We start from the raw sequence: 18,675 nt of genomic DNA on the forward strand, positions 1-18,675 counted from the left end.
AATTGTTGAAAGTCGAGTGCATGTCACACTTAGCTACCGTTTTGGCTGTGGTTAGGAGTTGTTGCTTTGTGGAAACCAGCTGTTTCATGTGCCAGCATGTTCTGTACTTTTTCTGCCACCTTATTTGAAACTTGCCATTCTGTCATTCCTGGTTTTTTGTTCCCCTAAGTGTAGAAGCCAGGGGCTGAGAGGGGTGAGTTTACTCTGCTGCACCTCTGCAGGGCTAAGAAAGCACATCTGCACTCCAGCATCACGGTCCTTTTTGCACCCCCCACCTCCCCCACCCCCCGCACCTGCCTTTTGTTGGCAGTCCTGAGAAACTGGCCCTGCTGGCAGAATCTGTCTTTCTTCTCCCTGTTACCCTTGTTTTGAAGTTTTATTCTCCTTTGTCTACAAACCAGATGGCAAGCCTCAGCTGAAGCAGGCAGTGAATCGAAGATGGCTGATCCAAGGAACCCGGGTACATCAAGCTGTAGTGTGGGAATTGTCACTCTGGATTCATCCCAGTGCCACGAATCTGACATAATGTTTGCTTTCCAACATGTAGTTATGCAATCCATTGGGTTCATATACAGTCTAATTAACTGTACATTAAAAAGAGGAGTTAGATGTGCTGTTACATGTCTGTACTTGTTGACAACAAAAAGCTCCTGGTTCTAATATCCAGCATACCTCTCTTGCCAATTTGGTCCTTTCTTTGTGCAGTAAAAGTCAGCATTCCCTTCTTCCTTGGGTTTTGACTCTATAACATCTCTAAGCTTTCACTTCCCTATGCTAACCTCCTGCTGTCTATGCATGGGTGCTGCCAGTCATGGATTTGATGTTTTGTTAGCATCCTCTTGAGGGTTACAGCCATGATGCCTTTACCTTTAACCCATTACTTCATAATCCTTCATGTCCTTCATAACCACCACACTGCACATAATAGACCTGCCTTGCAGTTTCAAGACAGTATATGAGCAGAGCATGTGTACCATCTTAAGACTCAGATACTTATCTATAAAAGGCAGGTACTATTTTAAGCTTGGAATATTAAAACCAACATGTTTAACTTCAGATCAAAACTACGTTAATTAACAGAAAAGTTTCACTAATGTAAAGATCCTAAATCAGCTAAATCAGAAGCATCAGCTTCTGCTGGAGAACCATATAATAGAAGTATATGGCCCTGAGCAAAGAAATGCAATTTTTAACTTGGGGTCAGTGACACAATGGGTTTGTTTGTTTTGTTTTCTTAATAAGCAAGAAATGCCCCAGTTTAACTTCAAAAACTGCTTTTATACTCTAGAGAGTAATGGCCTTTCTGTATCTGGGCAGGCTATCTGTATGTGTGATCTCCAGAGGTCCATTCCTACTCCTACCATTCTGTGATTCTGTGATGCTGTGTGATTCTGTGTAATTCTGCATAATTCTGCTGTGACTGAGCCACAGCAAATTCTTTACCTACCTCAACACACATTCTTTGCTTAAAAAGGAAAGCCCTCACTTGGTACATGAAATACTGTTACGGATTACTTCCTAAGCCCTGGCAGTCAATTAACAGTTATTTATACTGCTAGTGGCACATCTTGTATATAGCATTTTTATTAATATGTGTTTCAGACAAAAAAAAACCTTCATGGGTAAAGAAAATGATACTGGTAGCCAGAGTGGGACACCAACACCAGTGGATGTGTTGGAGTAACATGTAAAGCTCCCTCCATTTTTACAAAGTAGTCAGTGTTTATTTGTACCTGTTAGCTTTTTTTTTCTGATGGCTGTGATTTGTCCTACGAGTATAATTTCTCAGTAATGTTTTTAAGAGAGCAGGAAGCAGACAGACACATCTCTAAACCACAACTACAGCATTAGGTAAAATAATCTCTGTTAATTTTACTTCAAAATACAGTTTTCTTTGCGGAGGATGTGAAAATAAGAGTTGTGGGACTACATATGCACTGTGCCTTCTGAGCCAGGCTCATGAAGTGATGTGAGATAGACTTTTACAACCTCAAAAGTCTGGGCTATATAAAGGGATGCTCAGATAAAGGTGTCCTTTTGCCAGCCCCAGCATTAAAAGCCACACTGGCTTCTTGCTGGCTGAGCAGAAGCCAGTTCTCTCCTGTGCCTGTCATGTCTGGGGTCTACTTCTCTGTTCCTCACTCCTCAGTAACACGGTAATGTGGTGTATTGAAAGGCACGGTCTCCGGCTGTGGTGAATCGAAGACAACTTTATTAAAGCTAAGCAAGCTTTTACACCCTCTAGCTGGCTGAGGCAACAGCCTGTACTCGAGCTTCAGTACCTTTCCGTTGTTATACAGATATAGCTTACACGTGCTAACTCACTCCTTTATCTGCAAGATCAGGGTTTAATTGCTAACAAGACACCTAGGTACAAAACCCACAACATTCTCTGCATTCCTTCTTGTGTCTTACTGCTTTATCTCTTCCTCCCATGGCTTTCATCTCATGCTTTACTGCTTTATTTCTTCTTCTAGGGCTTTCTTCCAACAAGCATAGTTGTGTCTTTTCCCAGGGTCGTTCTTCCGTTCTTAGTTAGCTAAACTTGCTCCAGAGATATCCACATCTCTCCCTTCTGTATTTATAAAAAAAGGTTGTTTTAAAGCTCAATTTATCAAACTTTGTACACATCTTAACAAACACGGTACACAAATCAAAATACAATCAAAAATAATTAAGCATCCTGATCCCATTTGCAACAGGCCACGTAGCCATCCTGACACTTGTGCAAAAAGACTTTGAAAGATATTAAATCCATCGCTTTGTCATAGTTTCTGTACTTGATCACATAAAACATCAATACTCTTGTGAATAGATTCTGAATGGTCAGATAAGTTCATACAACAGAGTCCGTCAAAATCGTGACAACCATGACCTTGAGCTAACAGTAAAAAAATCTATAGCTGCTGTATTTTGAAGCATTGCATGTCTAATTGAATCAAAATCTAGCAATAATCCACTCAAAGCTAGGGAGGTTGCATTAGTTTGTTTTGCCAGCCAACAGCCAGGTTTATTTAAAGTAGCCAATGCCTGAGCTGCAGCAATTCCAGGTGCTAACACAGATGCTGCTATAATTTCACTAGGATTCCAGAATTCCATATCATCTTTACAATTCGAAGTATAGGCACATGTGGCTCTTTTTTGGCATTTTGCTTTCTTCAATCTATGAGTAATGATCATGGATGTATTAGGTGTTAATAAGCTCAATCTACCTATGATACAGGGTCCTCCTTTTGCATATGATGGAATTCCAGGCCATGCATGGTCTCCACAAATTAAAAATAATCCTGGAGGTACTTTGAGTGGGTGATTGTTAGATCTTGATACATTTCCACTAGTATAATTACACCATAAGCTAGCTTTTCTAAAAGCTCCTATTGTTGCATTTAGCCTTTGGCTCATTGACTGATTTTTTTCCCATATAATTAAAATAAAAGCAATAATCCATTTTTACAGCACCTAACAGATCTAGTTCCTGTGGTTCAAGCCCACTAACTGGCAGGCATAAGGCCCAGCCACCCCAGCTATCAACCATGGTCTGACTAAAAGAAATTGCACTCTTGTTGAGCTTGTGGGATGGGCCATTGATTTGCCTCTATGGGTTGACGCACCAAACAAGTTGTAAAAGCATTTTCTGGAGAAGCAGTTGACAAACACAGCGTATCTTGTCCTGTTTTGTTTGCTAAGGTCACTCAAATGTTTGTTTTAGGTTGAGGTGGTATCCATACTGCTGACGCAGTCATCATGTAGGTGATAATGGTGGCTGTGACACAGATGCCTTGGTCCACCGGGTAGGTACCCATCTTGGGCCGGAACCTGGGGAAACACAAGTATATCCTCTCCCCCATGTTATTAGAGGGAAGGGTCCTTCCCATTGATTTGTCTCTAAATTTTTTACCACCACTGAAGCTTTATTATTGATTTCAGGGTGGATTTGTGAGTTAAAATGGCGTTGTATAGGAGGCCCGCCCTCTGTCCATCAATTAAAAAAATTCAAAACATAACAGGCTTTTGCTACTTGCTCTGTGGGGATAACTCTTGGGTCCCCCTTTTTTGTTTTTGTAATATGTGTTCATTCAATAATTACCTGTCCTGTGGGTGAGTAAGGAAGGCCCGTAACATGTTTTATTCCCCATTGTTGAAAAAACATCTGTTTTATATAATGGCCTGGGCCATTATATGTTTTGATGGTTTTTGGAACTCCCAAGGTTGCAAAATCTATAACAAAATGCCAACACATATCTTTAGATTTTTCACCTGTGTGTTCTGAGGCATAAAGGCATGAGGAATAGGTATTAATTGACATATGGACGTATTTGAATCTACCAAATTCTGGTATGTGAGTAACATCTGTCTGCCAAATTTCAAGTGAGGATAATCCTCGTGCATTGATTCTAATTGAAGGTGTAGGCAAAACATGCTGACAATCAGGCCATAATTGCACAATTTGCCAAGCTTGGTCTTGTGTTAGTTGAAATGACCTTTGCAAGGAAGTCATGAGACAGAGGGGCTTTCGTGAAAGGATCTGGTAATACTGCAGCGCCTGCAAGACGGTCTGCCTCATTATTTCCCTCACTGATAGGTCCTAGCAGGGAGGTATGTGAGCAAACATGTTGGATAAAGTATGACTGAGTTCTTCTATCAAGAAGCCATTTAAGTTCCCAGAGAAGTGCAAATAGCTTTTCAGTTGGTATTTCTTTTAAAAATGAGTGTTCAAGTCTGTAAACAAGGCCTGCAACATAGGCAGGGTAGGTATTACGTTAAATGGAATAGGCCATTTTTTGAAGTCACGGACTACCACACACAATTCAGCTATCTGTGGTGAACCTGTGACCGCATGTATGTCACTATTCCACTGACCTGTTTCATTTTGCCAAACAATCACAGCTCATCCCATTCTCCCGGGCCCATCAGTGAATGCAGTAAGGGCGTTTGTTATGGGAGTAATAGCCAATTGTGAAGTATACAATAGTGAAAGCGAGTTTAAAGATTGTATATGTGTTACGGAAAGTGAATACTTATCTGTCCTGTATAATCCACCAAAGCACACTGAAAAACAAAGGATTGGTGAGTTAAAAAGGTTAATTGCTTTGTATCAAGGGGTAGGTAAATCTTGTTTGGCTCTGTACCATCTAAAGCCATTAAAAGCTCTCTCCCGTTTTGAATGACCATGGATATAATCTCAACAGCCGTCGTAACTGTCTTCCCAAAGTCATGGGGTAGAAAAATCCATTCTAAATATTAATGGATTTATGTCCTGTGGAATCCGTTGTGCTATCAAACCCATAAGGTTGAAAAGCAGAGTAAAAGATAAAAAGACTAATTGGATAATTCAATTTTCTCCTATTGGCAGCCTGATTAGTCAATTTTTCTACTACTTTGTTAAGAATAGCCTTTGTTGGGGGGGTGAGTTCCCTGGGAGATGTTAAATCCATATCTCCTTCTAAAAGTTTAAAAAGGGGGTGCAGTTCCTCTGTAGAAATTCCCAGAAGAGGACGGACCCAATTTATGGTCCCCAGCAATTTTTGGAGATCATTCAAAGTTTTAATATCTGTTTGTAAGGTTATTCATTGTGGTCGAGTAAGTAGATCTGAAATCTTCCAGGCTAAGTACTGCCAAGGTGATGTTTCCTGTATTTTGTCTTTTACAATTTTAAATCCTGCGCCTAGAGCTGCTTGCACAATTTGTTGCTGGACTTCTTGTGCTTGCTCTTTTGTTTGTGCAGCTATTAAAATATCATCCATGTAGTGATATATAAAACCACCCTCAAAATTCTTTCTTATTGGACTTAAAAGGGCTTCAACAAATTGCTGACATAATGTTGGACTATTTTTCATGCCTTGGAGTAACACTGTCCAGTGGTATCTTTTATGGGGTTCTGTGGCGTTGACAGACAGGACTGAAAACGCAGATCGTGGTGCATCTTGAGGTGCAAGTGGTAAGGTAAAAAACCAGTCCTTTAAATTAATCACTGTAAGAAACCACATTTGTAGTATCATTGATGGGGAGGGGAGTCTGGGTTGTACGGCTCCCATATCTTTGATGACTTAATTTACTTTTCTCAAGTCATGTAATAGTCTCCAAGAATTGTTTTTGTTTTGGATCACAAAAACTGGTGTATTCCACAGGCTTGTGGTAGGGCTGATAGGGCCAGATTCCAGCTGTTTGTTTACCTGTTTGTGCAGTTGCAGCAGCTTTTCTTTTGGGAGGGGCCACTAATCTACCCAACCGGTGTACCAGTTTTTCAGATCATTGATGGGACTTGCTGCTCCTGAACAGTGGCCCCTAAGAAAAATCCGTGCTTACCTGCATGCCCCTTGACTTAGACAGTCCCTTCCCCAAAGGGTAACAGATCCAGGCAACACAAAAGGTCTTACAGTGGCTGTTCTGCCTTCTGGTCCAATGATATTATTGAGTATTTGGCTCCGGACGATGTCTGCCCAATGATTCCCGACAAGGAGATGTGAGCAGCCATTAAAGGCCAAATACCAGGCCACAGGGATGCAGGAATGACTGTAACATCTGCGCCACTAGCTATAACCCCTAGTATGGTGAGTCTTGTTCCTCCTGCCTGTAGAGTACATGATAATTGTGGTCGACTCACTGTCAATTGTTGGGTCCAATAAATTTCAGGCATCTCTGTAGATCCAAAACAGCCTGTATCCCACACAACTTGGCTTGCATTTGGTCTCTGGGGTGAAAGATAAACTAATTGCACAATTTTACTTCCTGTGGGTATGGTATACAGTGGCACTGGACTCCACGCCATTATTTAAATTTTGCTTTTGTAATTGGCATCAATAATTCTGGGTAATACAAAAAGCCCTCTTAATGTTGTGGAGGACTGCCCGGTTAATAATGCTATCATTCCATGACCCAAAGGTCCATAAGTGCCAGTTGGAATTAGCACAAACGAGGTGTTGCTAGTTATTGTTTCTGCTAAAGTGGCCAATTCTACTCCGGTGCTGCCAGTGGTGCTGGCACGTAAGCGGCGGCAGCTCCTTGAGGGGGCCAGTCCGAGGGGTGACTTGTTGTCATAGTGGGACTCCTCCTTGTGCTTTGCTTGGGGTTTCCGGCAAGGTCAGCGACTGAACAGTTTTGTCAAATTTGGATCGACATTGGTTGGCATAATGTCGTAATTTACGACAGCATGGACAAATACCCCGTGCTCCACCCTTATTTGTATTTGCCTGGGGGCAATTTTTTCGAAAATGCCCATATTTGCCACAGGAATAGCATTGTTGCAACTTTACTGTCGTTGCCGTAAAAGCCTCGGGGAGTAAAGACAATTCATGCTGCCTGGAGCCTATATTCATACATGCAGTAACCATATCATCAGTGCTAGGGTTTTTCAAAGGTCGTAAAACCTTTTAAAAGTCTGGGTTAGCATTTTCAATTGCAAATTGTTTTAAAATACAATCCGGAGCGGCCTCATTCTCAACTTGTTTCTGTACAGCATCATTAAGTCTATCCAAAAATTTCATAAATGGCTCCCCTGATTCCTGCTTTATAGGAACAAAAGTTTGTCTTTGTTTTCCGGCTTCTGGAACTCTTTTAAGAGCGCAGAGCGCAAGTTGTTTATCTGCTGCAAGCCTTCGGGAGGGATTCTAGCCTGAGCTGCAGCACTGCCGTGATCACCCTCCCCATTAACATATTCACATCAACGTCTCGCAGAGTTTCGCTGACCCAGCGCCAGATTTTCTGCAGCTTGAGTTCTAGCAAGCTGTCTCATTTTTGATTCCGACACAGTGTATTGCATATCAGTCATAATAAGCCGAAACGTAGTTGTGAAATCATGTGGGTAAAAACAGAAGTATCACAAAGAGACTGTATCAAGTGGGTGGTATATAGAGCGCCGAGTCCATGATCAGTTTCCGTATGCCTGAGGTCTTTTATAAGGTTATAAGAAAGACCTTCCCAACGTGGTTCCTGTTCAGGAGCATATATTACCGGGAAGGCTCCCAAAATATCCACATCTCCCGCCTGCTTTGCCTCCCTTCTTAGTGCTGCCCACCTATCATGAGGGTCTGGGGGATAAAAGTCAGGCTGCTTTTCAGGGTCTGTTCGCCCTGGATCAAATGGATTATTCGCATCATCATCAGAATTATTAGGAGGCAAGATCGCAAAGGCATCTTTGTGCGATATTACTCGCGGCTTCACAACACAGTCTGCAGGAGGGGGTGCCGGCGGTGGGGGGGCTAATGGTGGTGCGGACTTCTCTTGCCCGTCTTCCGCCCGAGAACTAACATGCGCCTTTAAAGTCTCAAAAATCATCCGCCAAGAAGGTAACAAACCAGCCGCAGTTTTATCATTTCTAGTGGCACAGACTCAAGAGTCTGACCCCAACTTTGTCCCAGATTTCGGGATCATAAATATTATGACTGTTTATGGAGGGATCATTTTTAGAAGCCCAAATAAGGATTTGTTGTAACTCTTCATTATCCATTTTCTTTCCATGTCCCTTCAGAATCTTGTTAAAAACTTCTAAAACATTATTTTGCTCTTTTGTTAAATTCATCCCCATAGTTCTCAGCTGCTTACCTTCGTCCTGCGAAAGGTAATTGAGCACCCTGTTAACGCTTCCTTGCAGCATCTGTCCTGAAGTTCAGCTGAGCTACGCCGCCGGATCGACAGCTAGTCGTTTAAGGTCCCCGCGTTGGACGCCATTTGCGGCGTATTGAAAGGCACGGTCTCCGGCTGTGGTGAATCGAAGACAACTCTATTAAAGCTAAGCAAGCTTTTACACCCTCTAGCTGGCTGAGGCAACAGCCTGTACTCGAGCTTCAGTACCTTTCCGTTGTTATACAGATATAGCTTACACATGCTAACTCACTCCTTTATCTGCAAGATCAGGGTTTAATTGCTAACAAGACACCTAGGTACAAAACCCACAACATTCTGTGCATTCCTTCGTGTGTTTTACTGCTTTATCTCTTCCTCCCATGGCTTTCATCTCGTGCTTTACTGCTTTATTTCTTCTTCTAGGGCTTTCTTCCAACAAGCATAGTTGTGTCTTTTCCCAGGGTCGTTCTTCCGTTCTTAGTTAGCTAAACTTGCTCCAGAGAGATCCACACGGTAACAGCTGGCAAGTTGAAATTCAGCTAACTGCATTAATGGTGTATGACAATCTGTAGGTGACATCCATTTCTGCTTACAGCACTGTTTTTTTTAGGGTTGAGAAGAGTATGCTTTAGAAATACAGTGTCTCTGTAATACAAGTCCTGAAAAGGAAGGTGTCATTTCTGCACGGATATTTTCCAGAGCAGAACTGCACTTGAAACAGTGCATTTTCTAACTGTTGACAAAATCACTGTGGGTCTGGCATGGACATCTGCTCCATTTTCTTCTAGGCTGTGCTCCTGTAGAAACTGCACTGTGGGGTGGTCTCTGGTCAGCAAATGCTACTTTCCACGATGGCAGAAAATTGGTAAAACTCAACATGAAAAATGAAGGTACTTTTCTAGTCCAATCTCCCTTCCACAGCATTTGGCTGGAAGTGGAAGAGATGCTCTCACTTCCTTGCTGGTTGTGCGACTATCTGAGCATACTGAGCTTTTTGATAGCTAGTAAATCCATCAGCAAAATGGCAGTAATGTAATAGTGACTCCACCAGAGAATGTGATTTTTCAAATCTAACTTAAACTTCAACATGGCAGAAATCCATTTATTATCCTGAAATACGGATGATTCAAAAAGATAATAATTTCATATTATTCTGTTCCATGGATTCCATTAAATCCATCTTTGCATACCTATTCAAAACACTGCAGTGCTAATAGAAACCATATTTCACAGGTATATCACAGACAATATCACAATACTGTGGATTTAGCAACAGTTTATTGGTACTGTGCCATACTGGGTCTAAGTCTTACAACAGGCCTAGTGGTAACATGTAATAAAGTTCCACGACAATAGTGGGGAGGGAGAGGTTTTTATTGTACCTGTTTCTAAAATAAGGCTTCACTAGACCATTTTGAGTACAAACAGGTCAATTTCAGTGGTATCACTCTTTTTAAAGAGCAAGGGCAAGAGCAAAGTTATGCCTGCATGCATGTGTTGTGGTTTGGAGATGCATTGCCAAGTTCCTCCACCTGACATTGCATGGAAGCATTAAACTCTCTCTGGAGCAGAAAGACCTAAGCAAGGTTTGTGGATCAATGCCGCTGATGCTAGCAATATTCCAGTTCAGCACTATTTTGACAGTAGAAATTAATGGTTCTCTTCTTACAGTGAGGCCTATATTCTCATCTCAGCGCCTAAGGGTTTATGAGCCTAATCTGAAACCTGCTGAAGTGAAAAGAAATGGTTTTCCTCTTAATACAATGTATTTCAGATCAGTCCAAATACTTATTAACATTATTAACATTAATATTTACAGTGTTAGCCATCAGCTTTTGTACTTTCACAATGAAAATAAACCTCAAATTGCTGCTGAACTCTTTTACAGTTCTTTGTGTAACTCTTAAATTGTATTTCTATGTAATTCTAAGCATGGAATGACAATCAGACTGTGTACACATACCACACAATCCTGTCAGCATTTGCACATAGTCTTAGATACTATCAGGAAAGCTAACTAACATCCTTTGCTGAAAATTAAGCTACGCTGTTTTTAAGGTATTTCTAAATGCTAAACTCATCAAGAACCAGAAAAATACAGTGACTGGGAGGTTTTTTACTTTCTCATCTAGTGTATTTTTACAAACTATGATGGCCAGAAAAAAATGGATGCAACAAGCCTCAAAATCTCAGTTCATTTGAATGCAAAGTCATATGGACTGCACTGTACATTCAAGCGTCTGTGGACAGTTTTACCTTCTGGAAATTAAATTCCTGAACTTGGTGCCTCTTGGTGCCCATCAGGCGAGTAAAAGAGCACAGCAGATGCACCTCTAGGCTTTCCAAGAGGGGCGTTTTCACCATGTATTATAAGTCCTAGCAGCTTAATTGTGGCTTTCAGGAGAGCTGCTGTCCTCACTAAAATGAATTTTCCCCCTGCACTGGATCTTAATTCTTGCATACTGTTCTTTGTTAAGTGTGCACTTCGTTCCATCTCCCCAAACAAGATGTTCTCTCTAGGCATTTCTTTATCTGGCAGAGCTGAATGCAAACCAGATTTAGACATTCAAATCACTACTGTTTAGGCTCTCTGACACTTTCACGGTCAAATGATATATCCAGCTTTCACATGAACAGTAAATACACTTTATGATACTGCCCAAACCAAAAGCTGAACCTTATACAAAGATTGGCAAGAAAACAGAGGAGGGCAGTTTTTCAAATGGAACCAAATATTTCTAAGAATGAAGTGCCTCCAATAAAAACATCTTGTCTAGTTCAAATGTTGCAGTAGTACCTGAGTAATAATGCATGACAATAGGTGAGGCTATCACTTTTCATGTTAAAGCTGCTATTTATTAATACTCAGTTACCTTGGACAAGACTTTCATTGAAAAAGCCACCCAAATAATTTCATGTCATTTTGCTCTCCTTCTCACTTGATGTCCCCTTGGCAATACATCACACTGGTGTCTATGAAAGAATCCCACACTTGGGACAGCAGTGACCAGGGTGAGGGGAACACGGGTAAAATTTTCACAAAGTTGATATTGTTCAGGTTTAGTTCAAAGCTCCTCGTTAAGCTCTGGAGATTGCCAAACCTCTGGCAAGCTCACCGGCTGCAGGAGCCTGAGGAATGCACCCTGCCAACACCACTGATCTGTCTCTTAGTTTACCACCCTGTGTGATAAATGCTGTGTGAGTTTCCACCCTGCCTTCTGCTTCCTTCTTCTCTGCCTTCATGATAATGCTACCCTCAATACCCATTCTGTTTTTCTTTCCCAATTAATCCTGGATCTTTTTCTCACCATCCTGCACACATCTACAAAACACTTGCTTGAGTCAACAGGGCACTACCTTGCTTTTTCATTCCACTCTTTCCCTGGCAGGGACTCCGAACTGGCACTTTTAATTGAAATGCCAAAAAGGAGCTCTGGCTTAAAATAAATCATCACAGGATCCTGTTTATCTCGCCTCAACTATCCTGCCCGAGCCTGCTATGACAGCATAGCTTGGGACACCAAGCATACAGCAGGCTAAAGCAGCAAATCACAGTTAAAACACAATTAAAACAGCAGCCGCAGGCAGATCTTCTGAGCATAAGAAGTAGAAGCCTCCCTGTAACTCATTTAAGTCCTTTCTTCAGAAGTAAACCCTCTCCATTAGACTCCTGAAATCTGCTTTACTTTGGGGAGTACAGCTTTTCAGCTGAGCTCAGAAATTAGTCTGGCAGTGTAGTCCCCTATGGCAGAAATCTCCAGAGCAGGCACAGCATGAAAAGCATTACCTGCCTGCCTTAAGATTAATTTCCCCCCTCCCTTCAACTGCAGTTTGGCACCACTGGCACTTCTGCATTTAGCCCTTGGAGCAAGTGAGAAGACAGCCATACCACTGAAGTGTGAAATGCTTGGAAAAATGGTTTGAAAAAGTCACCTTACTCCTCTGCTGGCATTCTTAGCCTGCCTGTGTTGATGGCCCTGAAATACTGCACCTCGCTGGTGTGATGCTGGTGCCAGTGTTGATAACAGGAGGGAGCAGGGAAGATGCAGGAAAATGTCCACAAGCCTGAAATTAGGAGCCGCAAATCATTAAGTGCAAAGGTAAAAAGCCGTGATGAAAAAGGGGTGATCTACGTGAATGTCACTGGCAATTTGATTCTTCTCTAAGGTCCCAGGTGGCAACCTTCCCTTCACCATCAAAACCACCTAGCCAACAAATTAAGGCTGAAAAACGTAAGGAATACTTTTACCACTACTACCAAGTTTCCTTATACATGTGTTTCATGAGTACCTATTTACAGGTACAGACATTTACTGACAGTCAGGTAGCTGCCTGTAGTCTGCTGTGAGCAGAGTAGGTAGGTGTTGCATACTCAAACTTTACATGACTGATATGTAGACCAGCCTGGGACTCACTCATTTTAGAAATGTGCAGGTTTCTAAGTTTCCAAGTTTTCTTGATTTGTGCATTTAAAGAAAAGAGTTGGCAAAAAATAACACAAGATACATTAACCTACAGAATGATTCAGTGGTTGAAATTTTTGTACAGTTTGCAAACGTATCATCTTGGATTCATGCTCCGACTGTCCTGGCAAATGATGAAATGATGGCTTTCATATTTTGCAGTGAGAGATGCATTTATTTTATACACAGGCTCATCATCAACTTTAAAAAGACAGCACGGTCATTATTTTCACAGGGAAAGTACATTTCCCCCCTTTAAAGTTCATACCTAACAAAACTTTTTTCCCCCCTCAAAAGCACTGCTGTGTATATCCCTTGGTGCACATTGTATCTGAAGGAGTTGATTTTCTCTCCAGGCTCAGGGTGATTATGTGGCTGAGCACTAACTACAATTACTGATGATGTGAGGGAGAGCTCTGTGAGTGGCATTCATCAGTGAAGACTAGACATCCCTCCCTGATACACCCTTCCCCTCCCTGTCCCTTGATGCTGTAATTGTCAATTTTCCTGAGAGTGCGAAGCAAGGAATTAGCTGTGCTTCACGAACTCTGGCAGCTCCATGCCTGTGCGCAGGGTAAGCACTCCAGCCTTCTCCAGGGCAAAGACTGGGTGAGCAGCATCAGTGAATTTGTGCCTGATGGCGAACAGCACCAGTCCTCTCTCTGCATTGAAGAACAACAGTCTGCCACCACTGTAATCCAACAGGATGCCAATCCTGGCCGGGTGTTCCGTCACACAGACATCACTCATCACACCAGTGTGAAGAAATCTGAAAAGAAAGCTGCAGGAAAATGGAAACCAAAATACAGTGAGCGTCTTCATGGCAATTTACCAGAAATAACCTACTGCTAATTCCCACCTAGTAACAGGTCGCTGTGTACAGCAGTGTACCACGTGGCAACAGAATTTTGCTCAGTATGAAAGCAAAGTGAATGTGGCATCACTTCAAAACCCTGCCTAGCATGCTGATGAGCCCTTTCACTTGGCATCTTTGGACTGTCAGGATAAAAGCAGACTTGCTGTGGTCACATTCATCTATATCTTTCTTATTACATGTCTGTGGGGATTTAAGCATGAGCTCTGCTTTGGCAAAACCCTTTGCATCTCAGATGTTTCATTTAGGTAGTTATGTCCTTGCATCTCTATGATTTCACACTAAAAAAGCACACTTGTTTAGATCAATAGCACCTTTACACCATTAACATGATTATGCCTTACAAACCTCCAAGCAACCTGACACTGGCCCACTGAAGACTACCCAGGTGCCCAGCAGTCCTGCCACAGTGGCAGGTGGGTGCCTGTTGTTGTGGAGGACAAGGTAGGAGAAGGCATTCCCTATGGAGTCTTGATGTCTCCTGCAGATAGATATAGATTCTAAAATGACTGCATTTATGGAAATAAATACGCTTGCTGGGATTTTGTGAAGCAGTTCAGAAAATGAGCCTGGAATGACAAAGCAGTGGCTAGGTGAAGGGCAGTAAATTGGTCTGTTTGAGATTAATTTTGGGTTTTTTAAGGTGTTTTATAAGATCTTTTGATTAAGAGGAGGTCTAAAGTTCCTTTGTAGTTGTCCTTTTGTTATTACTCAAATTTGCAGAAAGAAAGCAGATAGGTCCTTTCTGCTCTTGTGATTCTTGAAACTGGCCAGCTTATTTACATGAAGGACAAGTAACTTCCCAAGCAGCTAGATTGACTCAGCTTTACCTGGTTTGTGTAGGACAGCACCACATGCACCAGGAGGTATCATTCAGCCCCAGAATGCTGCTCTGTGATGGCGCTTCATAGCAAATCCCAATCCTGTAGCTTCTGCAGGCAGAGACAACAGTTTCCCAGTAATGACATCCCCGAGCAGGTAGCAGCTCACCCAGGACTGAAGGAAACCTGTTTGTAGAAGGGATGTACAGTAAAGTGAGTTTGGTCGTAGACCAAGCGTATTGTGATATTTCTTATAGTCATGTCATGCAGCTGCGTCTAAAATTACTAATGGATTTCATTCTGTTCTTCTAACTGCAGTGCTTTATTAAAGATTTGAATGTTGTCACTGAGAGTAATTTCATCTTTGCACTGAGATGGACTCATCTTGAGGACTGAAAACCATGCAACTTTACCCAAAATGATGTGAAACTGGCAAAAGGTGACTTTGGAGGTGAAAAAGACCTCAAATTTAGCAGGCTTCTTCAAACTAGAAAGCATGGCTGTTTTAAGTAGACAGAGTGGCAAACAACTTGTGTGAATTCAGATGTAACAATAAAAAAAAGTGCTTCAACCAGTAATAATCCCTCATTATCTTTTAAGGCGTCCTGTCAGTATGGCACAACTTATGCAAGTGGAATTGAGCTTGTAATGGAACTGATAGCAGTGCATCAAAAAAAATAATGTTTGCAATGGGTAAAAAGATGGATTACTTCTACCCATGGTATTTCTAAAAGTAAGCCCACAAATATGGCTGCCTTGGGGCAGCAAAAAGTTGCTTTGAGACTGAAGAGCTCTGAAGGATTAAGCAGTGACCATGGACTGAGGCAAACCCAGCAGTTCCAGTAGGTAACACTGCCTTTGACTTTCTGGAGGTTCCTCAGTGTGACACTGAACTCTCACCAGCACCTACATCAATGCTGCTACTGGCTTTATTAAGATATTGCAGTGCTTGAAATGGGGGGTCACACAACATCCAGGGGCTACATGCCTGAAATGATTCAGTTCTACAAAATTGGTTAGTGCCATGTGAAAGCTACCTACAGGCAAATAAGAGAGTGAGAGATCCATCCTGAATCCCGCAGGGTGGTCATGCTCATCATGCTACTACTCACCCAGTGAATTTGGCTTTCTCAGGAAGGCATATCACCATTGCATTGGAGGAGATTTGCAAAGCGGGATGGGCTGTGTCACTCAGCAGGTGAAATCGAGTTCCTAGTACAAAGAAACACCAGTTCTGACAGGCTGGCAACGTTAACATGAGATGAATCATAAAATGTTAAGCAAGAATTAGTGCCATCTTAGCTGGACAGAGCTGTGTCTACTGGCAGGTAGGAGCTGCAGAAAATTGGGTGCAAATGCAAGTGTGCTCAACTGGGATGGCAGTGTATTATTCAGAAATGTAGCTAGGTGATAAAGAAGCCTTCAGTATTCAAGAAGGCTGAAAAATTTTCAATCGTTTTTTCAAAATAGCAAATTTTAATTTTGAGGCTGGTTTGGAAGAACCATACATGATTTAACACTATCTGGAAATCTCTAAGTTTAAATAATCCATTATATTTTAAAGCTGCACTCTATGCTTCCTCACCCCTGAAATTCAAAGACTGTAAGGTTTTAATTGCAGGCTTTTTTAAAGATCATGGCATCTTTCATAAGAATGTGCTCTGCCAAACTCAAGCAAACCGAGGTCCCTGTCATATATTTAACCATTTGATATCTCTGACAGAATTGTTTTTGCTTCTGAGGTCACATCAGTTTTACATTGACATAAATCTACCAACTCCAAGTTCAACTGCAGTAGGCCCTGACTGTGCCAATTTTAATCAGATAAAATACAATCCCTTTCATCTCAATAACTTGCTTACTCCCTTATCGGAAAATTCAATTACGATTTCCAGAGCAAAATGCCATCTTTGGCTGCTTTGACCCTCCGCCCCATTGTTCTTACATCAGAAAATGGTAATCTACCTTTAGTTGAGATGAGAGCTGCTTCACTTTGTTCACTTGTCCCAAATGGGTTGACAGCCCTCAAGTAGAAGAAATAGTTCACATTGGGTTCCAGGGATACTTTCAGTTCAGGTCTCTTTATACCAGCAAAAGATCTGCAAATTTTGAAGATTTTCATACATGAAAATGTATGCAGATATCCAAACCAGGACAGAATAATTTATGGAAGCAGCTAAGCCACCTAACAGTATTGTTGACTACTGAAACAACAGGCATCACAGAGAAACTCCAAATCAGAAAGGCAAGCACTGTTTTCACAAACAACTGGGTTATGTAGGAGATTTGGCATCCTCCTTACTTCACCTGACAAATTTTCAGGCCTTTGTTCCTGTACCACCTTCTCACTCAGTGCAGTCATTTGGTGTAACGCTCACTTCATGCTCATTTTGCAGCATAAGTCATCACATAAAATGCAAGCAAGCAGCACAGAATCAATTTCTCATCCGCCTCCTGTAATAAGGCTGCATTACAAAATGAACAAGCTTCTGGAAAAAAAAAACCACCTTTGTAATTAATTCAGTTGCGTGACAGTGAATATGCTTGTTGTGTTTGTACTGATCCAAAGAATGGATACCCTTATCTGAGACTTCACAGAAACTGCATACTTCTATTATGAACTTCTTGCTCACAAACTGCTTATGAACAAAGTCTTGGCTCTGTCTCCCTCACGGTGCTGTGCACTCTAACAGGCTGGTTTTGCAAGAGGCAGCAGCAGGGGAACTGCCTTTGCACGGTGCCGTGCTTTGACTAGGTCTCTCCTTTGTGGTGCCTCAAAAGCTCCAGCCCTCACATCCTCCACTGCTGATGTCTTGACACACTGCAGGAAAGCAAGAGTCAGCACCCACTCAATCTGCTTCACAGGCACTTTGAAGTGCTGAAAGTACTAGGAAGATGTTAATTTTATCTTCTGTATTGTCAGGAGTATGAAAGATTAGCTTAACAAATTCTCATGCACTGAATCCTGATTTTCCTCACTTTTGCCTCGTATGATAATGGCAAAACCAGACAGTGTATACCCACCACATTTTATGCCTGCAGGTAAAGACTGCCTGTCTTTACAAATCAGATATTTTCCTCCAAAAAATGGAGGAATCTTCAAGGTAAGTATTTGAATTTTGAAGCGTAATACAGATCTTTTGAGATAACCCCCCTGTGCTCAGCGCTGAAAGACGATAACCTCGGTAGTGTGAGGAAGGGCTAAACACTGGAGTCTTGCTCTGCTCTCCAGCAAACTCACAAACAGCAGACATTCCTTTGGAGAGCATGCAAGGTGCTTTCCCTTCCACCCCTAGGTTTGAGAGTAGAGCTCAGGAGGGTCTCCGTCCTCCAGGTAATGTCTCTATGGGGAGCTAGGTTAAACAAATTACCTTTTCCAGCACTAATTACTGTGACCCCAGAAAAGGTAAGTAAGGCAGGCAAGTCAGCAGTCAGATCAGATCATCGCTATTCATTTGTAGTGACTGTTTTTCTGCATGTGTCCCACCAGAGAGCAGTGTAGTCGGAAGAATAGTATGTGCTCGTCCACCAGGATTTTTCACATGCCTGTTTCTGCTGCACTTATCACATAAAAGTAAAATCCCACAGCCCTACTCACACCAAATTTCTGCAAACACCACATAGAGCTCTGCATTTAGGAGGGTGCATCCTGGGGGAAGACTGGTGCATCATTCTTATTAATTTGTAACAGGTATTTTGTACTGACAGCTGTCATCGAAAGTGATTGAAAGCATTGAGAAAAAGCACTGGGTGCTCCTGTGATCTTTCTTTTTTTTCAATTTGAATGAATTTCAGAGAGTTTGGGGCTCTTAAGTGATCAGTCCAAGGCCATGCTGCCTTTGGGAAATGCGCTACATTAATGCTGGATCTGATGCAGTAAATAGAAGTGGGTTGCCAAAACACGCTAGCAATTGCATGGTTTGCTTCACCTTCGTGACTAACCAAAGCCTCGACC

At 41.9% G+C, this 18,675-nt stretch overlaps 1 protein-coding gene and 1 long non-coding RNA gene across 2 annotated transcripts in view; both read right to left on the minus strand.

Annotated features, from left to right (window-relative positions):
- Positions 1–2,190: 2,190 nt before the first annotated feature.
- Positions 2,191–9,514, minus strand: LOC135310440 (uncharacterized). Its single transcript, XR_010370498.1, has 2 exons — positions 3,612–9,514; positions 2,191–2,575 (listed from the first exon to the last, which is right to left on the minus strand). It is a non-coding gene; the product is annotated as an uncharacterized LOC135310440 (long non-coding RNA).
- Positions 9,515–13,172: 3,658 nt separating this feature from the next.
- The window catches only part of CMYA5 (cardiomyopathy associated 5), a 49,432-nt gene continuing 43,929 nt past the window's right edge, over positions 13,173–18,675 (minus strand). The window contains exons 10-13 of the mRNA XM_064437922.1: positions 16,686–16,819; positions 15,833–15,932; positions 14,730–14,906; positions 13,173–13,806 (exon numbers count right to left, since the gene is read on the minus strand). Of these exons, the coding sequence (XP_064293992.1) occupies positions 13,554–13,806; positions 14,730–14,906; positions 15,833–15,932; positions 16,686–16,819 (664 nt within the window). The 3' untranslated portion in view covers positions 13,173–13,553. The remainder of the gene's footprint in view (positions 13,807–14,729; positions 14,907–15,832; positions 15,933–16,685; positions 16,820–18,675) is intronic.

Source organism: Phalacrocorax carbo, chromosome Z, assembly GCF_963921805.1.
Source record: "Phalacrocorax carbo chromosome Z, bPhaCar2.1, whole genome shotgun sequence".
Lineage (NCBI taxonomy): Eukaryota > Metazoa > Chordata > Aves > Suliformes > Phalacrocoracidae > Phalacrocorax > Phalacrocorax carbo.